We start from the raw sequence: 25,186 nt of genomic DNA, 5'->3' as shown, positions 1-25,186 counted from the left end.
CGTCCTTCACGCAGCTACGGCGATGGTGGCGGACACGACTGTTTTGTGGCCTCCAGGGTGGGGACTGACTGGTAGGGGCACAGAGAGGAGGCTGTTGTGCGTCCTGACTGGGCGTTGTTACACAGCCTTTGTCGGTGTTCACTTCACTGTTCACAAGACGTAAATGCATTTCACCAGGGGTTAACCAAATCCAACGATAGTAGCCTCAGTAATTATACTGCGGGGCCGTGAGTGCGCAGTCTTAAGGCTGCTTTACTAGATGACTGTTAAGGAAAGCAGCCCTAGGCACTAGGACTATGTTTTCTGGTGTAGTGGAGACCTGCACCAAACCACCTTGGAGTCTGCAAAAATGCAGAGTCCTAGGGCATAGACTAGGCCTGCTGAGTCTCTGGAGGTGGGTCACAAAAATACGCATCTTAACACGCATCCTGGATAATTCTGTTGTATACTAAAACTCTTGACCCACCTATCTGAAGAGACCCTCCTGTTTCTCGGTGAAATGCAGAGGCCACAACATGGTCTGCGAGGAGCTGAAGCACTGGTGGTCAGTGGTGTTCAGAGAAGCCTCTCCTTTTGTGTCCTTCAGTGCCACCTGCAGAGGTCTCATAAATTTTACTGCAGAAATGATGGTAACAGCCATATGGAGAGAGATAACAAAAAGGAAGGAAATGCCTGACAACCAGCTTTAGAATAATTGTTTCCTATATTGAAAACAAAATTATTTGCATATTAGTCTGCTTACTTATGTATTTATTATCACTGCTGTGAGCCTGCCCAGCACCTTTTGGATCTGCTGGTTAAAAACCACGGAATCCAGAGCCATGCAAAGGACAGTAGACCTCACCAGAGACTATGACGGAAATTTTAGCCCTTGACAAATTGACAGTAATTCTGTATGTAACTTCTTAGTGTATCCAATAAAAGGACAGAAAAAAACTGATCTATCTGAGAATATGTATAAGGTATTCCTTGATAAGTTTCAGAACACTTTGATAGTCTGTGTAGCATTCATTCAAGTCATACATGGTTTAGGAGCACCCTAAAGGGATTAGAGTAGGGGATTTTATGTCCTTGCCCAAAGGGGTGACTCTCCAATAACTTAACTTACTTGAACACATATATTTAGTAGTGTCTTTACCTTATTAACTATAAGTATTTGGAATGTGTTTTAATTTTCACATTCTTCAAGTTGCCACCTGTTCAGTTCATTTTTATAATCTGTCCAGACAGCCAGGATTAGAGCAGGACAGAGGGCTTCCAGACAGATGTGTCCAGGGGAAAAAAAGGTGGGGATGATAGGTCTAATTATTGGGTTGGCCAAAAAGTTCATCTGAGTCTTCCGTGAGACATTATGGAAAAACCCGAACGAACTTTTTGGCCAGCCCAGTATTTTAAAATGATGTCTAAATTTAATGTCTAAAACTGAAAAACCAAGAAATCACAGCATAAGCATGTTAGGTAGAAATTCAGTGATAAATATCAGAGGAAACAAAGTTTTGAATGTGGTTGTATCTGGGGAGCAGAAACTGGGGATGCGGAAGGCTGCTTGATGTTACTTGTCTGCTCTGGAGAAGGTGGGTGTAACAAATTTAAACATGGCCAAAAATTCTGGAGACTTCTCACTGAGAGGTGAGGATCTATGTCCCCTCATTTTGAGTCTGGGTGGGCTCAGTGTGTTTTAACCTGTAGAATACAGTGGAAACAACTGAGCCAATTTCTGGACTAGGCCTTAAGAGACTGGCAGCATCTGCTTCCTACTCCTGAAACCTATTTGCCATGCTGTGAGGAAACCAATGGACAGGCACTGAGTGAGCAGTCCATTTTAGAAATAGATCCTTTAGCCCCAGCTGGGCCACTCACATGATATTACACGGAGTAGAGATGAGCAGTCCCCACTGAGTCCTGACCAAGTTGCTTATTTGTGAGGAAAATGAACAACTGTTACTGGGATGGCTTGCTATGCAGCAATAGATAAGAAGGTATAAATATAATCAACATCAAGAGAAGGTGGAATATTTGGATTATTTATCCTCCTGAGTGGTGCTTTCTGTTTTACACAAAGTCTGAAGTCTTGGAAACACAGGAATCTCGAATGACTTTTCAACTACTTAGTTCCTTGGACTCTGTTTACTAAGCACCCACTTAGTGCTAGACATAGTTCTAGGCAGTGTGGACGTAACCATTAACAAACCAGGTGATATCCCAGCCCTCAAAGAGTTTATATTTGATCAAGATGTAAATCAATAAATACTTAATTTCAGATATACACAGTATGGCTCAATGATAATCCCTTGGGACTTTATATATAGCATAATTTTGTACAGAGCCCAGTTTGATAGAGGCTTATCTGTCTTGAATCCTAGCCACATTGATTTAATGAGGTATTAAGTCTGCTTCCCTATCTGGACCCAGGGTCCTGACTCCTAACTGTGACTACATACCTTTCAGACACTTGGATTTTTCAAAAGCCTGTAGTCTAATTAGAATTTTGAGATTTTGAATTTTGGCCTCAATTCATGGAGGCCAAGGACAGGAAAACGCTGCATTTGGCATCCTTTTCTGGTCCTCACAGAACTCTCCCATGATGCCGGTCTGAAATATCCTGCATTTCAGTTAGCTTATTCATCAAGACACAAGTACAGAACTCAAGGCTGATTTGTTTTCAACATCTTAAACAAAAACCACAAGATGGAGGTAAGGTGTATTTGATACAATCAGAAATATTTCAAGTATAATTCACACGAAACGTAACTTGGAAAATACAAGTGCTCTGATCCATATATTTTAAAAGGCTTTATGTAAACCTTGTGTCAGAAGATAGCCATTAGTTATTGAAGATGGAGGGCAAAGAGATTATATACGAAAAGTATTTTGAGGGACTATCTTGTGCTTCATTAAAAAAAAATGTTCAGGTTAATTATTTGAAGTAATTAGGAACAAATGAAGAGGAAATCTACAGGAAAAGAAAGCAACCAGAATGATATCCACCAGATAAGATTTTGAATATTCCTTCACTCTGAATTCTTCTTTGTCAGCTAAACTTATTTTCTAGATCACTCCAATTTCCACAGGTGAGCCTTGTTCACATTCAGTATCAAAACTAATGATGACATTTATTATTTTGGTTTCACTCTCCTTTTGGCATCTTTATGTTTCTTCCGACAGTCCTAGAAAAACATAAAACCAAAAGCCTTTGTTAAAAATAGTGGTAAATACTTTCCAAGGTGTTTAGTAACTATAAAGTAAAATTTAGGTTATTCAGTGTCAGGGTTGTAGAAGCCATTTTGGAAGTGCTCACTTGGAATGTACAGGGGATATTCAAACTTTTGGCTTTAAGTGTTTACAATGGAAACTGTAATTCAGTCTTTCAAAAGTCTTATGATTTCCTGCTACTTAATAAGCATGGCCAGAACTCGTTCCAGTCACTCAATGGGGCCACTCTTCAGTCTCCTTACTGCACCATGGGTTGAATGAATTAAACAACTTAAAACTTCTGTTCCAGCACTATCATTCTGAGCATTTAAGTCATGTTCTCAGTTATCTTAAGTTTCATGCCCTCCTATATTCTTACACCAGGCAAATATTAACACAAGATAACACCATATCTTTTAAATTAATATGGAGACAATTAATATGGAAATACAACTACTCACCATACGCAAGCTGTTTGTTCTGGCCTCCCAAGAATTCCTGCTAATATTACTTCCCACTCCTCTCCAGAATAAGTCAGAACCTAAAAGGGGAAAATAAAGAAGGACAAGACAGCCCATTAATATTAAAACAGACAATATTCTAGTGCTGGCATTATCAAGGTCTTCAATTCTAGTTAAGACCATTTCCCCCACCGCCCCCAGCCAATTTATGCTAATTTTCAAAAATATCTTGTTTTCTTTACAAAATGAAAATGTAGAACTGCAAGGATTTTACTGTTTATAAACCATTTACTACTATGTAACTTGGCTTCTGTTTGTGTTAGGCTTAAGAAATGAGTTCACTGGGCCTTCCCTGGTGGCGCAGTGGTTAAGAATCTGCCTGCCAATGCAGTGGACACAGGTTCGAGCCCTGGTCCGGGAAGATCCCACATGCCAAGGAGAAACTAAGCCTGTGCACCACAACTACTAAGCCTGTGCTCTGAAGCCTGTGAGCCACAACTACTGAGCCCACATGCTACAACTACTGAAGCCTGCACGCCTAGAGCCAGTGCTCTGCAACAAGAGAAGCCACTGCAATGAGAGGCCCGCGCACTGCAACGAAGAGTAGCCCCCGCTTGCCGCAACTAGAGAAAGCCCGCGCACAGCAACAAAGACCCAATGCAGCCAAAAATAAATAAATAAAATATATTTTTAAAAAAAAAGAAATGAGTTCATCAACAGCCTCAGAGTTTTCATGTGAAATTTTTTTCTATTTTTTTTTTTACTGAAGTATAGTTAATTTACAATGTTGTGTTGGTTTCAAGTGTACAGCAAAGTGATTCAGTTATATATTCTTTTTCAGATTCTTTTCCATTATAGGTTATTACAAGACATTGAGATAGTTCATGTGAACTTTTTAGGGTACTAAAGACTTAGGAGTTTTGTACGTCTAGTATCTCAGCAAACCCCTGGAACAAAACAAGCCCTTGTTGAGGTTAGTGAACAAGTGAGGGAGGTGGCGAGTGGGAGCTTTCAGTTTTCCAGAGCTTTGCAAGTCAACATGCATCTTTCTAACAGAGGGGGCTAAAGCACATGACATTGCAAAGGATCAGAATTTTTCCTAATCAGTTCTTACTTGGATGCATGTTAGTATATCAGAATGCGCTATGGTGAGAGCTGTACTATTACCTGTTCTATACCATTTAATCAAAACATTGACTTACCATGAAGTCTCTCATCATTCTTAGAGAAAAAGAAATATCTAGTGGTCTCTTTCTCGGGTAATGATACTTCTCTGAAGTGAGAGAGAAAGAGAGAGAGAATTGGCCACTTAATTTCAATATTTAAGAAATGTTTACACTGTAAGTATAAATGAACTATTCCTTAAATATATGTGCTTTGTGTTTTGCTCATTTTTCTTTCCTGAGTTAAAGTGATACCACCCTTTCTCTATTCAACATTCTTCTCTTCTACCTGAAACTTTGGTAACGAAGACTTACTTAAGTACACGCTTTATCTTCCCTGTGTTGATTGTTGATATTCTCACCCCAGCATTGCTACCCAATTTGCCAGTGTTTCCCATGTGGTAGCAGCCAACGAGCTGAAGCATACTCTTTCCAGATCAAGGACTTTAGTGGCAAGTTTTCTTCCCCATGCACGTCATATCCCCCACCCAGTTTATCCAAATTTCAAGGAAAAGGAAACATGCTCCTAATTACAAAAAGGCTACAGAACTCTCTAAAGGAGCCAAAAAAAGAAAATTGTCTTGAGAAGCTAAGCTTAGATACTTCTATAATATTTCTAAAGCATGTCTAACTCAGATTTTATGAATTATGAAATAAACCTGCACAGAAACACACTACTTACCCAGGGCTGGGCTTTTTGTCATCTGTTTCTTCAGTAACATCTTCCTCTTCTGAACTGCTGTCTTGGAAACGAGGGTCTCCCTGCCAGGCAATCTTCCCAGGTTTCACTGCCTCAACTCTATAGGTCTCTATATCGTCATGACAATGAAAGATGACAGAATTGTAACCTAACAACCGATTATTTGTGGACACACTAATTTGTTTACTTTCACCATGCACTCATATTTCTAAATTTCAAATACCTTAATCATTAATTCAAAATATGTAGTATCTTTTTAGATTTTCAAATATTGAGAGAAGCTATTATCATATTTTTGGGCATTGCTAGGGTGATCTGATAAGGAATATAGCAACACTATAAAAAGATATACAAACTAAAGGTTTATAAATGAGCAACGCTATTTAAAAGGAAAAAAAAAAGCATGGCACCTGTGCTAGCAGAAGAAGCCTAAACTGTAACATGATGCAGTGAAACCAGGTTGCCTTCCTGCTTATTCATAAATGAGAAAAGGAACATATCTTTATATTTTCAATTCCCAAAGCCTCTTTCTAAAACTTCTGAAAAAGCTTCTGCTATAAGATGTGGGTGATCTCCTCACAAGTCCTCATAGTTTCCTAAGTACACAAAACACATCTCCCAGGTTGCTGAGGTGTCTTAGTACTCACTTCAAGGCCAATTTCTCACACTTGGCTCTCAAAGTTAGAAGAATTAAAGACAGTATCTATATCATATCAACTCTGTTCAACAGTTTAGGACTGACCTTGGTACTCAAATGGACAACACAGGCAAGAGAATGAAGTAAGCAGAGCAATGATATATTGTGTCTTATTTAGAACAATTTTGGGAAAACTACTAAATTGCTATACCTCCTTTTGGAGCACTACAAAGCCGGCATTTAATACTCACCTGCTAAACACATGGATACTACTTTAACTGCTGATCTTTAAAGTAGAGCTTATTGTTAGCTGTGCATGTATTCTCCTGTATAGGTATATCTTGCTTTTTACAATGAACTTCCAGAAAAGCTACACTTCATCTTAAACACTAGGTGAGGAGCAACTTCCTAAGGAATAGGTGTTTTTAACTTTTAGACTATGTAGGACTTCAGAGGTAAACCTCCTGAAATGGAATGCTAAATTGTCTATACTGGTGCTGATACTTTTTTCTAGGTTCTGGCAAATCTCCAAGGATAAAGTTTGAAACAACTGGTGTATTGATGACATAGCATAATTGTATAGAGCCAGGGTTACCTATTTCTCCCCTTTCCCTACCATATAGCACTGGTTTTCCTGAAGTCATGGCTTCTCCAACTGCATCTAAGATACAAAGCTTTTTAAATATATGACTTCTTATACTTCTTCATGACTATTTCTACTCAACATTAGAAGGGATGCTGCACATTATTCTCTGGCTTCCCTTCATATGGCAGCTATCTAGAAGTTTGCTTCCAAATGCAAGAACAATTTCTTAGTGTGTTAAACACAGCTCTAGGCACAGTACATTTATGGTCATGTAATGCTGACTGCAATACTGTTTATATAGATGGAAGAAAGAATCCTTTCTTCAGCTAATGTTAAATCATTACAGTTACAGTAGATTCAATCAATTAAGTTCAAACCGCTTTAAATGAAAACGTTTAAAAAAAAAAAGTACCTTCCTTTACATTTTTAGTGTGTGAATCAAAAAAGGAGAATGTGAACCCGCTGGGCTGTTCATCCCCAGTCATCAGAGCTGTAGGGTCCTGGACTACTTCGGCTTTCTCTCCATCAGAGTCCTCATTCCAAGGGGTGTTGTCTTCCTTTTCAATGGTATCTTTTGTAGTTTGGAATATTTGTTTTAAATCCATAGCAATGTTATAATACATTTCTTTAGATACCTCAGGTAGCTTCTCATCTTCCTCCCTTTTCTTCTTTCGTTTTGCTTTACTGCATTGACATATATAGAGATATGTGCATCACAAAAAAAAGCCAATTTTTGGAAAATTTCCAGAAATCAGGAAAAAAACACCTTGGATAACTTTAGTCCCATCCTTTCAACAACCAAGAGGATCTTCATATAAAACTCATAAAGGCAGAACCTTAACCAAAAAGCTTTTTATAGACAAAACTATTTCAAACAGCTCCAAGTATTAAACAAGAATCATATTCTCCTATCTCTTATCCTCTGAACTACATTTCAGAAGTCACATCTAAGATATTAGCTATGAGTAAGAAAATCACTTAACTGCAATGGGCCTCAGTATCCTCATTTGTAAAATGAACCATGTTAAACCACATGACTTATAAGACTTTTTCAAATTCTAAAATTCTATGAGTTTTATGACACTGGCATTAAAGGATTTAGTCATAATTCTGTTTTAGAAACGCCTTATAAATGTGCTAAATCTAGTCTGTTTGGGAATGAAATTTTTCTATTACCATCAACCTGCTCTATATTTAGGAATATGTTTTTCTCTTTGATCTTAAACCAGAGTTATATGGCAGTCTCCAATATTGAGTTTTCAGTTAGTAAAAGATTAAAATCCTCTTTTCTATTAGAGTCTGCTCTACTTACTAGGCCAAATATTCTAACTATATTACCTAAAATAATAATGTCCTAAATGATCATCTTATTGGTGGAGACTATCTTACAGAGAGAAACTTTTTTTTTTTTTTTGGTGTTACGCGGGCCTCTCACTGTTGTGGCCTCTCCCGTTGCGGAGCACAGGCTCCGAACGCGCAGGCTCAGCGGCCATGGCTCACAGGCCCAGCCGCTCCATGGCATGTGGGATCTTCCCGGACCGGGGCACGAACCCGCATCCCCTGCATCGGCAGGCGGACTCTCAACTACTGCGCCACTAGGGAAGCCCAACATCCTAGATTTTGAACTGACACTATAAAAAGGTGAGACTTCTGGGGAGTCTAGAGCAGGGTTGAGCATGTTCTGCATATGGCAGGAATATAAAACAATTTTCAACCAGAGGACAGGTTGTGGTAGTTTAAAATGTGTCCACAAATTCCTCAGTGCCTCTCTCTTCAGGAAGAAGTGCTTAATCTCCCCTTCCCCTATGAAAGTATGGGTTGGATTTAGTGACTTAAAGAAAACTGAATAAGGCAGATGTGTCACTGTGTGACTTCTAAGACTATGTCATAAAATATACTGTGGCTTCCTCCTTCTATCTCTCTTTTGGGTCAGTGTTATGAGAACACTTAAGCAGCCTAATGGAGAAGCCAACAAGGTGAGGAACTGGCTAACAGCTATGTGAGTGAGACATCTTGGAAGTACATCGCGAGGATTAGTCAGGCCTTTGGAGACTGAAGCCCCAAGCAACATTTTGACTGCAAGCTCTCCAGAGACTACCCAGAATCACATTGCAATCTGGAATCCTACATTGCAGGGAACGTTTATATTAGTTCTACTTTGGTCTGGTATGTGATTCTTTTTAAAAGAAACCTTTAATTTTGGAATAATTTTAGATTTATAGAAAAACTGGAAACAGTGTTCCCAAATAACCTTCACCTAGTTTCCCCTCAAGGTAACATCTTACATAGATATGATACAATTGTCAAAACTAAAAGATTAACACTGGTACACTACTATTAACTAAACACAGACTCTGTTCCCAATTCACCAGTTTCTCTACAAGTGTCTTTTTTGTTCCAGGATCTAATTCAGGATACCACAGTGCCTTTAGTGACTTTAAATAGCAGGAAATCAAGAAATTAAATCAGGCAAAGTTACTGGTTGCTCCATATATTTGCCATATTTATCAAAAAAATATTTGCCACAGCATATCTATAAGAAATAGACGCTCCTACCACACTAGAGTAGTGCAGTGGATAGAATGGTTGCCTCCAGAAAGATATGTCCGGGCCCTAATTCCTGGAACGTGTGAATATTTCCTTATTTTGAAAAAAAGGTCTTTGTAATAAAGTTAGGGATTTTGCAATGAAGAGATTATCCAGGCAGACTCTAAATGGAATCACAAGTGTCCTTATAACAGACACAAAGATGAGAGACACATAGAAATGAGAAGCCCACGTGAAGATGGAGGCAGAGACTGGAATAATATAGTCACAAGCCAAGGAATACCAGATTGCTGGCAGTCACCTGAAGCTAAGAGAGAGGCACGAAATGGAGTTTTTTCCCCCTGAATCTCCAGAGGGAACACAGCTCTTCCAATAATCTGGATTTCAGACTCCCAGCCTCCAGAACTGTGAGAAAAATTTTTGTGTTTTTAAGTCACCAATCTGTTACAGAAGCCACAGGAAACTAATGTAGGTAGAAGACACCGACTAAAGAAGGGGCACATATCATCATTTCTATGCATGAAGATTCCTTTGCCAAAAGTAAGACTCTCTCCACCACATCAATAATTGCTCTCTTTCTCCCTTCCCTGTTCTTAAACTAAATACAATGGGGACCAATGGATGTGATAATGGTTACTATCTACTTTTCTCACTGTCTGAAATGAGATTAATTCATATGAACCTGCTACTAAAAGTAGTAGCTTAATATACCTTTCTTTTGGTTTATCATCTCCTTTTCTTTCATAAGTGGCATGGTCATGCCTTGTTGGATCATAACGTATGATGTCCCTATTAAAGAAAGGAGAGTGATAAGTTGGAAGAGACAATTCAGAATATTAATGCAAAAAACTAATAGCAAATTATAATGCAATACCAGGGCAATTCCACTTTTTGAGCAAGAAAAAGGCACATAATATCAAAGAAATGTATTAGGAGCTCCTCAGAAGCAATCATATTTTAAATTATCTAGTTTTGACTTCTTGTCCTGGATCTTTAAAAATGTTTAATATTATTTTAAACATACTAAAATATATATGGATAAAATGATATGCTATTGGGATTTGCATAAAATATTTCAGTGAGGCAAGTAGGGGGAAGTGAGTAAAGGTATCAAAGAGAAAACTGGTCACATGTTGGTGATTGTAGAAGCTGGGTGATGGTACATAGGGGTTTCATTACACTAGTCTCTCTAAGTTATATGCTGGAAATTTTCCATAGTAAACAGTTACATTTATTAATATTTAAACAGTTGTCCAATTTTTTTTTTACTAATAATAAATACAGAAATAATTTAAGATTAGTTTCTTGAAGTGAATCACTAGGTCAAGGTAAGTACAATTTTAAGGGTCTGATACATGTTGCTAACTGCTCTCCCCAGGAAGTTTAAAATGACCTCATTTTATGGCAAAGGAAAAGAGGGCAGAATGGGATGAAACATAAACCATACTTAAATTTCTTAGCAGCTACTGATTCTTTGCTTGTAGAACTGCTTAAGTTGATGTGCAAAACACTCTGCACAATATTCAGGGCTTTCAACTTTTCTGCAGCAAGCTCTTCTTCCTCAGCAGTTTTCTTTTCATTTATTTCTTAGAGGGAAGAGGATAATTAGTAATCTCTTGGCAAACATAACCTGAGAAGTCTCAATGATCAAATATTTATCAAGCACGTAAACATGTGCAAAGCACATTAAGATAGGAAGAAGAAAAGTTAAACCTTGTTTTGCTAACCTCCCTATCCCCAAGATCCCCAATGTCATAGTGAATCTAGAAACTGCATGACCAGCAAACAAAATTCCCATTTCTGTTTGTAATTATACAAATGAAATCTGAATTTAATGGCTTTCAGTGGCAAGTCTAAAAGTTTTTAAGGTAAAGATTGACAAATGTAATAGAGCAATATACTAATTATAAAATTAAAGTGATCAGAGATTCTTTGATTTTTTTAACTTTCTAAAAATTAATCTAAATTACATGTAAATCTAAACATGAAAAATAGTGAAAGATGCCAATTTTACTGACTATTAATATGATGTTAGTAGACAGTTACTTTAGCCTTTAGATTCAGTACTAAATATTGCAGGAAGAAAGCCTACACACAGGGCACTGTGGAAGCCTAGAAGCTTGTTATCCTTAGCTACTAGAAACAGACAAATATCAGAGAACAAAGTTAAACATTTAACAGCTAGTTTGGATTATAGATAGAAATACAAAAGAAGTCTAAGTAAGCCTTAAAGACCTTTTCAAATTATGGCAGGATATAAACAACCAAGTAACAGAAATAAACAGAATAAAATGCTGATTTGAATAGTTCTCTATAGAGATGACCCCAAAGTGTCTAAGGGTTCAAAAGAGGTAAAGATTATGTTCAATTGGATTAAGAAACGTTTTATAAACCAGGTGGAGTCTAAGGTAGGAAAGACAAGTAGATCCCCTGAGGAGGGAGGAGTGCATGCCAGGCAAGTGAAAAAATGAACACATATATTGAAATAAGAAAGTTCAAAGAGTTTACATTGCATTAGGTTAAACCATATGAAACTGCTAATATTCAACAATTTTTGACTTCAAAAAATGGTACTTTCAATTTTACCCTAATACTGACCATTAGGAAAAAGAACACAATGCTAGAAAGGGCTTAAGGTATTTGTAGACTGGCTGCGAGGTATTTGTAGGCTGCTTACCTGCAGGACAGTCTTTGTGCAACTCACAAAAAATTCAGTCTCAAAAGTTGGGAAGGAAAGAAACAAAAGGCAGAGATTCTGTGTCTGACTGCCCTAAGAATGGAAGTACCATCAACAGAAACAAAAGGGTCCAGAGCACCTGAGAGAGAGTAAATTCAGTTTGGGACCTGCTGCGTTTTAACACGCGTTCAGGGACGCCTGTGAGAAATATCCATCAGGCATTGAGAAAAGAATAATTGGGAGCTCAGCAGGATAGTCAGGAGCAAAGATGATCCAGATTTGGAAAATATTCACGCACAAAAGAAGGTTAAAGCCACAGGGACTTACAGAACCTTTACATATCTAAAGGCAAAGGGAAAATTAGGAACCAAGAATTAAGAAGAAAATAAGGAAGTTATAGTGCAATGGAAGCTAAGGGAAGAGAACAGTTCAAGAAGGATGATTAACAGTGACAAATGGTACGGGCAGGCTGAAGAAGCTTGGGAAGGTGCCACTGCATCTGGTGAACCAGATAGTATGTGCAGGGAACGCATACTGAAGAGCTGTAAAGAGACAGACAAAAGTGGCAGAAGTTAGAAAGTAAACTCTATGTATAGCTTCTAGGCTATTCCCAAGGTTCTGTCCATTCCTGTTTTCAACATGGAATTTTGAGTGAGAAGCTCTGAAACATAATTTGCTGTGGATCCCGGAGAACTTACTCTCTGAACACTTGTTTTCAGAAATGTACAATATACACAATAATCACTTCAAAGAATCAAGAGCATCATTTCCAGAGGTTGTATTTTCAATAAAAAGCCAACTGCTTCTAAATTAGTGCAATTTATTTTTTCATTTCAGGTTTAGAACTGAAAAAAGATGGGAGTGGCAACTTGAAAACTGGCAGGGTTGAAGAAATGGCTTTTTGAACCTATGAGACCTATGTCTGTAGAAAGAGGGAAGAGATAGAAAAAAGGGAAAGTATGAAGATGCGCATAAGAAAGGAGGTTAAAAGGAGGTATGAATGAGGAAGATTAAGATGCAGATTAGATTAACTCACGAAGAGGAAAAAAGTTAAGGACAGAGTAGTTCTGAGATTGGAAAGGAAAGCAGGGAGCTCACTTGAGGTGGCCATCCTCAAGTGAGGATGGTAGGAGGTAAGGTCTTTTGCAAAGGATAAGAGTAGAAGATCTTGTAGAGAAAGTTTGGAACCACTGGTGTAGAAAATGGTATAGGAAGTAACAGCAGAATCAGGATGCTTCTGGTAGCATCACTGCTGTTAGATATATTCACATGGGATGAATCTACGTAGAGTGACATTCAATGGTACATTGTTTTTAAAAACCTGCACCCAGCATGCATGCTGGAAGATAAACACTTCCTTTAAGTAAGCCAAGCGTGATGTAACTGTCTTCCACAGCCTCACCAGGACCTGATCTACTGCCAGGTAGGGTCCTTGCCTTCTCTCTAATGCCAGGAACAGGATGATAGAAGATGGCACCTTTGGTGGATGCTAACTATTCCTGTCTTTTCTGGCAGCGTCAGGTAATTAAAATTTTATAAATAAATTAATATGTACAAACAAACTCAAGAAGTATTGAGTAAGCTAACTATTGGATTACAAGCTCCACAATTCAGTGTCTTGGGGTACAGAGTTTCTCTATGTGTTAAGTGAAGAAGCTAGACTACATGACTTCTCAAGGTCCCCCAGCTCTGACATCAGGACTGTTTGTTTGGACAATAAGGCATTTACCTTCCTGTTCCTCTTCACTATCACTTTCTAGAAATCGGGAGTCCATGCGAAATCTGTCATCAGTGCCAAAGTGAGACTGCAGATCCATGAGCTATAAGACAAAACACAAAGACAACTGACAGCCATGTTCCCAAGAAATTACTTATAAACAAGACCTTCTAAGTATACCTCCATGCCATGAAATTCACTACATTAATATTTGCATAAACTCACCTACCCATGAACCAATCAGAGAGGGTCATGGAGGACTCACTATCAAAATAAACACCTTAACACTGGATTGTGGGTCAAGGTCTGCCTGCACTAATCTAGATTTAAGGACTATGTCGAAAAATAAGGACATGTTGCAAGTTTTATTATTTTCAGTCTTCACTAACCTTCTGTCCAGCTCTGCCCTCAAACTGAGGTTTAATTCTGAACCTGTTACTGTCATCTTCAGAACCAGATTCCTCATCATCGCTGCTGTCAAAGAGCTTCCCAGAGGCTCCACCCATGGACTCCTGTTACATAGGTAAAGACAGAAATATTTATTAATATCCAAGACAGCATTTCCTTCATTACGTAATCTTCCTCCTCACATGTATGGAACAACAACCCACATGCATCTCCCAGGAAAGACTGGATGGTGGTTAGAATGGAAACTTCTGACTCAGTGATATCTACTTGGCCCCTTGGGTCACTAAATCCAGAGGCTCCTAATGCAGCCTGGAATGGGGGGGAGTTATTAAATGTGTGAACACCTTCTGCAGGGTTTCACTAATATTGATGTCACTTTGCAGATGATGTGGAGGATAGATTTATGTGGGAGAAAATCTCTAAGTCCCCTGTGGTATCCATGCGTGACGGTCAGGGGAGCCCTGGGTTTCATTGTGGCTCCCAGAGGATTTTATGTTGAGCCCAGCAGTTGTATGCAAGTCTTGGTATGCAACATGCAGAAATGGATCTGCAAAAGTATAGGAATGCCCACCCTAAATTTCTTACTTTTACTGGTTCCTCTCCTGGATGGTTATGCTCCTGAGTGGATGTCTCCTCTGTTTCACTTTCACTGTTGGAACCAAAGATGATGTGCGTTGGCTTGTCCTCTGAATAACCATCCTAGAGTGGGCATCAAAAGCATTACCCTTAAGACAACCGCTTATCTCCTTCCCCTAGCAAGTCTATTTCTGACCCTATTTCCTTATCTAGTGAATGCTGCCATCATCCTAAGATAGAAACTTCTCTCTCTCCATTTCCAGTTTATCACCAAGTCCCATCAGTTGGACCGTCTTGCTATTTTAAAAATATATTCCCACTGTCACTGCCTTGGTTCTGGCTCAAGACCTCCCAAAGGCTGTCTGTCCCATTTGATTTGTTGTTCTCATCATGTCCTGAACCATCTTTCCCAAACAGAAGTTGGCAAACTTTTTCTGTCAAGGGCCAGAGAGTAAATATTTTAGGCTTTGCAAGCCACATATAGTTTTGGTTCTGTATTCTTCTTTTTTAAACCCTTTAAAAATGTAGAAACCATTCTTAGCTTGGAGGCTCTTCCAAAATACGCCATGGGCTAGTGGCTTGTGAGCTCTAGTTTGCCAACTCCTGTTCCAATATATACATAACTAATCTCCATTCCCTTGCTTCAAGTTCTTTAGTCTTTTCACAGCCTTGAGAATAAAGTCCAACCCCTGTAGCCTCTTCACACCTCACCCCTACTTATCTCTCTCATCTCATTTCTCACCATCTTGTACTCTATACATTTGATCACACTGATTGCAAATATTCACTTTTGTACAAACTGTTCCTTTATCTTGGAATGCCTTTCCTCTCTCTTTGTACCCTTTTACCTCTGCCAGACCAATTCCCACTGATCCTTTCACACTAGATTCAGTTCAGCTGAGGAAGTGCCGGCTCCCCACCCCCCTCTGCCCCACCACTGCCAACAAATTAGTATCAGTGTGCTGTCAGAGCACACAGGCGTACTTCTTTCTCATCCCATGGAACTGAACTGTGACCTTCTGTCCACCACACTGTAAGCCAATACCAACCACCTAACAGTGATCCTCTCTGTAAATCTAGCACTTGCTGTGAAGGCCTGGAATTTCATAATTAACAATTGTTGAAAGAATGAATAAAGACTCATTACAGTAAATCTTGGTAAGATATGAATCACTTGGCAAGTGATTTATATGTAAATTCAGACATATTAGGACATATCACTTAACTATATCAGTTACAGCTTCTAAAGCGATATCCGGATATACTAAAGATACAAGGACACAAAACACAAACATTCAGCTCTAAAGGAGCCTGCTTACCTTCGTAGGAAAGAAAGGTTGGACTTGGAAACAAGTTCTTGTTAAATCCCTAGACTGAAAATATACTCACCAAATTTGCCAGAGCATTGTGAACCAACTTCTTTTGTACTTCTTTTGCTTTCTGCCTTGCCTCTAAGGCTGCCAAACGCTTCTGATTATCTTCAGCGTGCTTATCCTTAGCACTAACATCTGATGAACTATTAACAGAAAGTGGGAAGTCAGTTTTGCTTCCCTGAGGGTCTCTCCTGGAGGAGACCTCTGGTGATTTCTCAGGGGCCTTGTGGCTGCACAGATCAGGCCTCTTTTTGGAGCTCTCTCCTGACTTTCCAGTCCTGTGGCAACAGTCTTCATCAAAGCCTCTCCTGAGAGTCTTGGCACCAAGACTCAAAGATTTCTTATCTTTTAGTGGCAATAGACTAGAAATAGGATTTCCATTTCCCTTTTCTGAACTGCTAGGGAAAACCACCTTGTGAGCCTGGCTCTCAAAAGTAGACTGTCTCTTTTGAGGCTGAATTTGGTTTGAGTCACTTGCCTTCTTTGCATGTTGGGAAAGAGTCAGTTTACTTGATGGGCTATTAGCATACAAGGACCATTTTTTCATGGACATGCTCCTGGGATCCTCAAGTTTCAAGGATTTATGATCTTTATTAATATTGTTAGAGGCAACACTCTCTTTCAAGGATTTTTTCACTGTTTCCTTTCCATAGAGACAGCCTACTCCCTTGAAAGCCTGGAATTTTGGCTTTACGGTATTTTCCTTTGGTTCCTGTTTTCCATGTGTGTTCTCTTTTCCTTCTAAAAGGGAAGCCACAATCTCCTCAGGATGAATACACTGTTGGCCTTTGTGGAGGCCACCTGGAGTTCTGTGGCTCTTGGAGGCCCTGTCAGACTTGGCAGTGGTTTTCCGGCCATTGCTCTCAGTATCTTCTTTTGGCGCCTCCTGGTTACTGCCAGCCAACTGTTCCAGATCATCTAAAGTTAGATTCATATGGAGACAGTTTTTCATCATGGTGTTATACTCCTTATCTCCTTCAGACTCGGTTGATTCTGATACAGAATCAGCATCTTCACTGCTACTGGACTCAATCGAAGATTCACAACTGAGAGGCTTAATTCTGTGACTGAGGGCTGTCTCTTTATTTTTTCTTTTTTGTACTTTAATAGAATCAACAGAAAGATCACACTTTTTTCTATTTTTCAAATAAGTTTTCTTGTGCATATACTTTTCTGTTTGTGAAAGTTCTACACTGTGTTTGATCTTATCAGAATTTTTCTTCATTGCAATGATTTCATCTGTATCTCCTGAATCAGAGTCACAATCATTTCCCATAACATTATCTTCACTACTGAGGCAAAAGACATTATTTTTGATGCCTAAACCTGTTGAAGTATGAAATTTGTGAAAATGTGATTTAAAATCATCTCTTACAACTTCAAAGGGATCATTTTCAGATCCATTTATTGAGGACCATGTAGTTTTCTCTAGGTTTTCCTCTCTTGCAATCATTAGTCTTAATTCATCTTCAGAATCAATATCATCATCAGACATGCTATTTCTCTTTTTGGTAGTTTCTAAGTCAGAAGTCTGAAAAAATACGTTTTTAAGTTTCTGACTATCAGAATCAGGTACACAGGGTGATTTAGGAGTAATGGAATTATGAGGTGTATTTTGTGCAGCCTGTTGTTGTATTAAATGTGGGCTCTCCATTATGCTACTAGGTTTTGGTCTCAAAGCCAGAGATGCAGTGGAACCCTCGTTCTTCTGCACTTTTATTATCTTCTTGGCAGGGCTGTGAAAGTCAGAGAATTCTCCTCGTCGTTTCTTACTCACAGGATCATTCCCTCCTTCCAATTCCCAAGTGAGGCTGGATATAGGGATAGCATTTGTGAAATCCTCCCCTATTTTCTTTAGGTTGTGGCAGTATTTTGAGGGATCATACTTTATGATGTCACCAACAGTCAAGGAAGAAAACAAAGGCACTAGGTTTTAGAAAAACCTATCAAACTGGTAAAGCAAAAAGAATACTGTTTAATCTTGAGCAAGTCATTGACTCATTTCACCCTCAGTTTCCTATCAAACAAAATAAGGACTTAATTAGGTGACTCAGGGTCTTTGGAACTGACATGTCCATGGCATGTCCAGAGTGAAAACCAAGAACCATCACTATTAATTGGCAGAAATTACTTGGGCTGCATGTGTATATCACAGCAAACCGATTCAGATTATATTCTAGGTACAAGAGGCCACAAGACTTTTCTGTAAATCTGAGAAGTCTATCCACTGAGCTAATACCATAAAGCGGAGTATAGAGAGGAACCCAGAGCGGGCACAGCTAGATACTATACTAAGTGTTGGTATCTCAAACTTGAGACTCAAAGATTCTCAAACTTTTTGGCCATTTCTGTTTTCTCAATGCTGCCTCATCCTAGATCTGATTCTCTTAGTTCAATGACATCCATTTCACATTTTACTCGCTCTCTGCATTTTATAGGTCTTTCTTAGAAGGCTAATAATTCTTTATCAGGTCTTCGTTGCTGACATTGTCCAGAAAGATTCTAGTTAATGTCACTGTGCTGTAGTGACAGCTGGCATTTGCTGATTTCCTAAAACATATGAATAAACAAGTATAAGTTGCTTTAATCTATCACTACTGAAAAGTCCTTTTGTTCATTTAGTGACTACTGAATACATGGACAATTATATATGAGGTATGCCAAACAGTGTCTATTGTCTCTTGGCTTTATACTGTCCTTCCAAATCCTCCTCTTTGCTGTCAGTGGTACCATTGGTGGGAAGCTGGAAGGTGAAGAAGAAAAAAGTATTTCCCTGACTTTAGTGCCACTGGCAGGGACAGCAGAACCAGCAGCTGTGGCCAGGGCTCCAGGGGCCTCAATAGCCATGAACAGTGAGGACACACCTCTGTTTGAAATACCTGAAATTGCTTCTGCTTCCCATGACACACAGGGTTAGAGCTAAAAGAATACAAAAAACACCCTCTGCCCAGAAGTCCATGACACTAGGAATTCAAGGTCTTAGACAATCTGACCTCATTTCCTCAGGGGAATGGGCATCTGAATTTGCTCATACTGGGTTCCATACTATTTCTCCATCCACCATTCTTCTGCCTGTCTACACATTTCTACCTACTATTTTCCTCTCTCCTAGACTCCTTCCTATCTCTTTTCTATTAATGTGACACTTATCCTACTTCCTCTAAAGCCTTCTTTAATGATTGTGCTGTGTTCCCTTGTCCTTCTTTAGCTCCTCTGGCAATGGCTTTGAATCCATGTCAAACAAGAAGAATGAGGTATAAATTAGTAAGTCAACGTGCTTCTTTAACAATCATCATTTGCATCACTTGCATAAAACCTAATTACATTCTCTCATTATCCACTAATTGTTTCATACATGTAGGTAGGTGGGTATTACCTTACTTAGAAATTGGGAACATAAAAACTGTTACACAAACATCTAAAGATTTACTGACAGAGGCAGTGAAATTCTAAAGGTATGAAGTAAACTTTTGCAAATATCCACATCGTAGTAAACAATAATTTCTCTGAAAGGCCAATTGCTAAGGATATTTTACGTTTATGTTGATTCCTTAGGTGAAGGACAGGTAAGACTCTTCCAAATTTACTCACAACCCAATTCTAAAAGAAAAAAAAAAAAAGAATACATTTACTATACTTGTCACAAATGGAAAAGATTAACCACACTGAATAAATGTCATTTAAAAATATTTGAACTCGTAGTGGACCACGATTACTGTTGGGTTTAGTTTTCTGATAATGAAACACAAGTGCTCAAAAAAGTGTATCAGGAAAGGAAAAAGAAAGAAGGAAAATTGGGGCAGTTATTGATCCCATATAAACCATGTAGGATGCTACACAAATAACAGCCATTAAAAAGGCAAACGTCGGACCTGCCTGCACTCTTCACCACCTATGCCCCCTGGGAGACCTGCCTCCACTTGGGTTTTGATTTCTCTTTCTAAAATGGGGGAAAACTGTGCTTTCCCAAGAGTTGTAAATGCACTTGAAGACCATAAAGCACTATCTATGTTAACTGCTTCAAAGCAAGAGAAAAAAGCAGTTGCTTTAAAACATGATGCTCATGGTCACCTGGTGTCAGGAATTGGTTCCTGAGCTATTCAGGCTACCAGAGGAGACTCACTTTGTGCCCTGGTACTTCTGTCCCTGGCACAGCTTTCACATGGAAATCCACCACTCCCATTTTTTCTAACAAGTTGGTGTTGCTTGTTGTTGATTTTCCTTTCTTTGCTTTTGCTTCTTTTCTCTCCTGGGCCAATCTGAATCAAACAGAAAATATAAATAAGAGTTAAAATAACGAACCACACTATTAACAGTGCTTCTGTTTTGTTTTTTAATACTGTAAAGCTGTTTAACTTTATAGAGATCATTTAGGGTCTCTCAGTTTTTCCCTTTCAACTTATGTACTTTTGGCATTTTATCTATCCTTAATCTTTTCACTCTTATGAGGAAGAGGTGTCTTTCAGAGACTAATATGCTAAGTCTTGAATATTTCTACTCTCACAACAAAGAGAATGCAGAACGCCAACTCAACCTACCAGTTCAAACTCCGCCACCTTATACAGGCCTGGTCAACTGTGCTGACCAATTCTCATTGGCCTCTTTGCCTCTGGTCTGTGTCCCTTACATTCCAACTTCCAAGATTCATGCTCCCCAGGCACAACTGCATAGACACTCCAAGGCAGCAGCACTGTGTGCTCACCTGCTCAGGACTAGGGCCCCGGTTCCTGCATATAATAGGCAGCAAAGTGCTGCTGAATGAAAATCTCATCACTACCCTGTTCACATAGACCCCCAGCTGAAGAACAAAATCAAATTCTCATCTTCGTCACCAGACCACTCCCTCAAAACTTGGTTTAGACCTTATTTTTCCTTGTGGCATTTCTTTGGCCCAGAACAATCTTAAAACGCTCTGGGTCACTCCATGTGTACATTCCTAAAATATCTCCTATTTTGGAAGCACCCAATCTCATACAATCTTTTCTCCCTAAGAATACTTTTAGGATTTAAAATGCTTTAAAAGTTTTTACATTGCCTTGTTCTTAAATCACATGCATAATTAATCTTATGCCTCTCATACAGGGATTTCCTATTATCTTTATGTTTTTGTATGACACTTTCATTAACAGCCTAAAGTCAACTTAAGCAACTTGGTACTGTCTATTAAAATTTTAAATGTGCATAACTATATGACATAGCAACTCCTTTTGTTGACATAAACCCCAGAGGGACCATCCTCAAGAGTCTTATCAAGAGGAAGTGGAAATGGTCTAAATGTCTATGAGTGGGGGATGACTGACTACACTGTGGCACAGCCATTTTCTAAAATAGTACTAAACACTCATTATAAGAAGGGGGAAGACCTACATCATCACATAAGGTTGTGTTTAAAAAGCTGAAATAAGTATATATTTTTATGGGTTAAAATATACGTATACAGGAGCATTACATTATCTTCTTTGGTGGGGACTGGGGGTCACAGGGAGTCACAGTTAAGAAGGATTTTAGCTCTACTTGTAATGCATATATTTGCTAAAACTGTAATAATACATTATTTGATAGTTTCAAATCAATTAAGTGAACATATAAAACCACTTACAATATAAAAAACATTGGGTCAAATCACGGAGAGCAAATCTTACCTGTGCAAAAAACTTTCCTTTGCTAGCTGAATTTGTAGAGTTCCACCTTTCCATTTTGTTTTATTTAAAACAGACATACCTATAAAGCAAAGAATTAGTACCCAAGTACATGGCAATGCAAAAATATATTTCAGCATGTGCTTTTACTAATTAGTTAGTACCAAAAAAAGAAAACCTGCTTATCACAAAGACACAGAGGAAATAGAATAAAGAAAATGAGACCTGGAAGGAGAAGGCTTAGGTCCCATTCTCATCTTGACCACTTATTAGATCTTTACACTCCCTACCTCCCCGTGTAATTGAAAGATTTGAATGAGGCAAACGTGTAAACCATAAAGCAAAATTTGTCATTTGTTTATAAAGTAATGTCAGGAATCTGTGGCGAATGGCTGGTATTTATTTAACATTTCATTGTTATTTCCCACACTAAAACTATAAAACATTAATGTAATTTTCTTAGAGTGAATCAGAGGACACTGGAATCCTGCAGCACCTCACTTTTATTTATCACCTCATACTAATTATCACTGTGAAACTTGCAAACATATTAGCTGCAAGCAACTAAACTGTGTTTAAACTACTGTGCCCTAGTAGTTGATTTTTCTCAACATCTGCTATTAGCTTCCTTAATAATTACCACTAACAGAAATATCAATGAGGTAGGTACTATGCTAAGCACAAAGATATTATTCAACTTAATCTTCACAGTAGTATTATGAGATAAGCAGTATCTTGGTTATACATCAGATAAGCAAACCGGGTCTTCTAGTTTAAATAAACTGCTAGGTCACACAGCAGAACTGATGTGTTCTTAACTGCAACATATTTGTTATATCTATTTCCTAACTGAACGAATCAATTTTTTGCAAATGAAATTACAAAAGGTCAATGGCCCTCTTTCTCTATTAGCATGTTTCCTGCTCAGTGTCTTTTGACTTTTCAGTCTCCAAATAATTAGAATGCATTACTACATCAGTGGAAGTATGAATTATCTCCCCCTCTTTATTCATTGAAGGTCACAGGTGGCCCTCAGCTTTACTAAACTTATCTATGGAGACTTCATAATTTCAAGGATATGATCTTATAAGGGCATATTCTAAACCTCTCTCCTAACAGCACTCAATAAGAAGAATTAGTTGCCTGAGAAATGAACACACTGGGGAGGTGCGTATTTCATAATATCCAGTGGGATATGTGTAACAGGCAGTTTCTATTAAAGTGTGGTTCCTTATCCAAATTATTTGAGAATGCCATTTTTGAGCAAACTCACAGGCAATGTGCTACCATATGTCATTCATTATGGAATGAACCTAGACCTCCTGAATTGTAGGATATGGAAATTCTCTTGATCGTGGTTGTCCCTCAGGATGAGTTGAAGGTGGATGTTTAGATTTCGAACAAAAGTTATTCCAAATTACATGGTGACATGGACTGGTAAATAGTATAGAAAACATTCATTACATTTTTTCAGGTCTGCTTCTGCTACTCTGATGTTGACATACGCAAAGACTTTCTGTGGGTTTCCTAAAAAAAAAAAAAAAAAAATTAAATTCGTATGCAGAGAACAATGTAAACATTATTAAGTTTCTAAATTTAAAAAAGAGCTCTTAGAAACGTACTCTTTCAAAGGAAAACCTTGTTTATTTATCATTGGATACAAAGATTGCATTTTTTTTTAAAGCATGATTATCTAAATATTCCAAAAGAAAATACGTAAGAGAAAAATGTCAAGTACTCAGTTAAGGAAACACTTTGCATGTTTGTATGTTAGTGATATTCTACTTAACAGGACCCTACTAATTATTAGAATTTTAGCTCTGAAAACTGAAAGCTATATGTTTCAGAAATTGGATGTTTGGAAATTCCCTGGCAGTCCAGTGGTTAGGACTCTGTGCTTTCACTGCTGAGGGTCTGGGTTCAATCTCTGGTTGGAGAACTAAGATCCCAGCAAGCCGTACGGCCAAAAAAAAAAACCCCACAAAAACAAAAACCGGATGTTTGGGAATTTAGAAATTTTTGATTTCAGAAACGTAATTCTGGGCAAGTTCCAGGTCACACATAACACCTACAGAGCATAGGAGGGGGAGGGATGGGAGGTGGGGGGTTACTACAACAGTATCATGTAATGAGATGCATATCACTTTCAGTGTTCAGGGCTAACATTCATCTCTTGGGTTCCTTTATTTTGTGATACTTGACTTCAGTTATATTTGCCTTTAACTACCCATGAAGAACTATAAATTTACCTTGGTCATCTTTCCGAGTGATGATTTCCACATCAGAAACTTCTCCAAATCTGCTGAACTGATTTTGTAGGTCTGCCTCAGAAATATTCTGGCCAAGGCCACCCACAAAAAGGCGCTTCGTTTCTCTGTTGGCTTTCATCAAGGCTGGGCATACACTCAAGTATTTCTAGTGGAAAAAATAATTATCTACAGAGAAGAGCTCTTTCCCTTAAATCTTCTCAAATCTAAACAAAACAAAACAAAACTTCGTGAATGCATTTTGGAACAGCACCTCTACACACAGACACAGGTACAGGCACATACTTTCCCTCTAAATGACCACAATATTACACTCTACTCCTCCCGATTTTACTTATCCATATTGTTAGGTGTTTTCCCTTCATTCATTCACTTTAACAAATGCTGACAGAAATGGGATGGGACAGGTTAGCACACGGAAAGATAAAAGGCTCTCAATCCTCAAGCTCCTCACAGTCACATGAGAAGTAAGCAAATGCTGCAATTACAATACTATGTCACAACAGAAATATCTACAAAGTGCTGTTCAGGCATAAAAAGAGCAACTGATATCATGGCTAATACAGACTTTTTAAAAAACACTATGTGCCAGCGTTGTACAAAATAGTTTGCAGGCATCTTTTTTCAGATTAGCAGGAGAGGTTAAGTCACTTTCCCAAAGCCATTCAGAGAATTAGCGGTGAAGCCAAGATTATAACCCAAATCTAATTTCAGAAACTGTAATTCTTTATACTAGGGAGATTGTTGGATTAGAAGGGACTCAGGAAAACTCTTCCAGAGGTACTGAGATTTGCGGCTTTTCATGAGATCTCTAATCTCATTTAGCACCCGGCTAGCGCTCAGCTCCCAGACTCCTCCCACGCGCGACCCCAAAACAGCGCCAAAAGCCCTGAGCATCGCTCCTGATCTAGGCGTGAGCCACGGCCTACATCTTCCTGGTAGCTTCCTCCGCCCCCAACCTACCCACCCTAGCCGTCTTCCTCTGAGAAGACTCAAAGACGAGAAGGGAGAAGGTAGGCCAGTTGACCTCGGCACATCCCATGCCCCAAACCGACTCCTCACCACTTCGTTTTTTACATCCCGCGCAGTTTAGGGCCGTAACTTCTGGTCACGTGTCCCAACAAGTGTCGCCTCTCTTCCTTCCTCCTGGATTTCCAACCCAGCATCCTAAGGTTCCACTACCACGCTCAGTTCCCCAGTGCTTTTTATTTCGTTTCCAGGCCTCTGGGCGACCGGAATGCCT

At 38.8% G+C, this 25,186-nt stretch overlaps 1 protein-coding gene across 7 annotated transcripts; it reads right to left on the bottom strand.

Annotated features, from left to right (window-relative positions):
- Window positions 1-2,636: 2,636 nt before the first annotated feature.
- On the bottom strand, window positions 2,637-25,058 carry NOL8 (nucleolar protein 8). Of its 7 annotated transcripts, none has more exons than XM_060015054.1 (17): window positions 25,006-25,058; window positions 23,926-24,149; window positions 23,141-23,203; window positions 21,680-21,758; window positions 20,161-20,296; window positions 19,569-19,637; window positions 16,054-17,931; window positions 14,674-14,787; window positions 14,070-14,192; window positions 13,693-13,783; window positions 10,734-10,872; window positions 9,998-10,075; window positions 7,152-7,423; window positions 5,499-5,625; window positions 4,856-4,926; window positions 3,654-3,733; window positions 2,637-3,167 (listed from the first exon to the last, which is right to left on the bottom strand). In XM_060015054.1, exons 2-17 carry the CDS (start codon window positions 24,062-24,064, stop codon window positions 3,117-3,119), a joined length of 3,510 nt encoding a protein of 1,169 aa, XP_059871037.1. In that variant the 5' UTR covers window positions 24,065-24,149; window positions 25,006-25,058; the 3' UTR covers window positions 2,637-3,116. The 7 variants fall into 7 exon arrangements, 6 of the variants coding, with proteins under 6 accessions (XP_059871037.1, XP_059871041.1, XP_059871036.1 ...); XM_060015058.1 differs by having other exon boundaries at window positions 23,926-24,091; window positions 25,006-25,042; XM_060015053.1 differs by having other exon boundaries at window positions 24,911-25,018.
- Window positions 25,059-25,186: the final 128 nt, after the last annotated feature.

The sequence above is a fragment of the Delphinus delphis genome, chromosome 6 (assembly GCF_949987515.2).
Source record: "Delphinus delphis chromosome 6, mDelDel1.2, whole genome shotgun sequence".
In the NCBI taxonomy this organism is placed as follows: domain Eukaryota; kingdom Metazoa; phylum Chordata; class Mammalia; order Artiodactyla; family Delphinidae; genus Delphinus; species Delphinus delphis.
The sequence above is the reverse complement of the archived record's forward strand: the minus strand, read 5'-3'. Positions and strand labels throughout refer to the sequence as shown.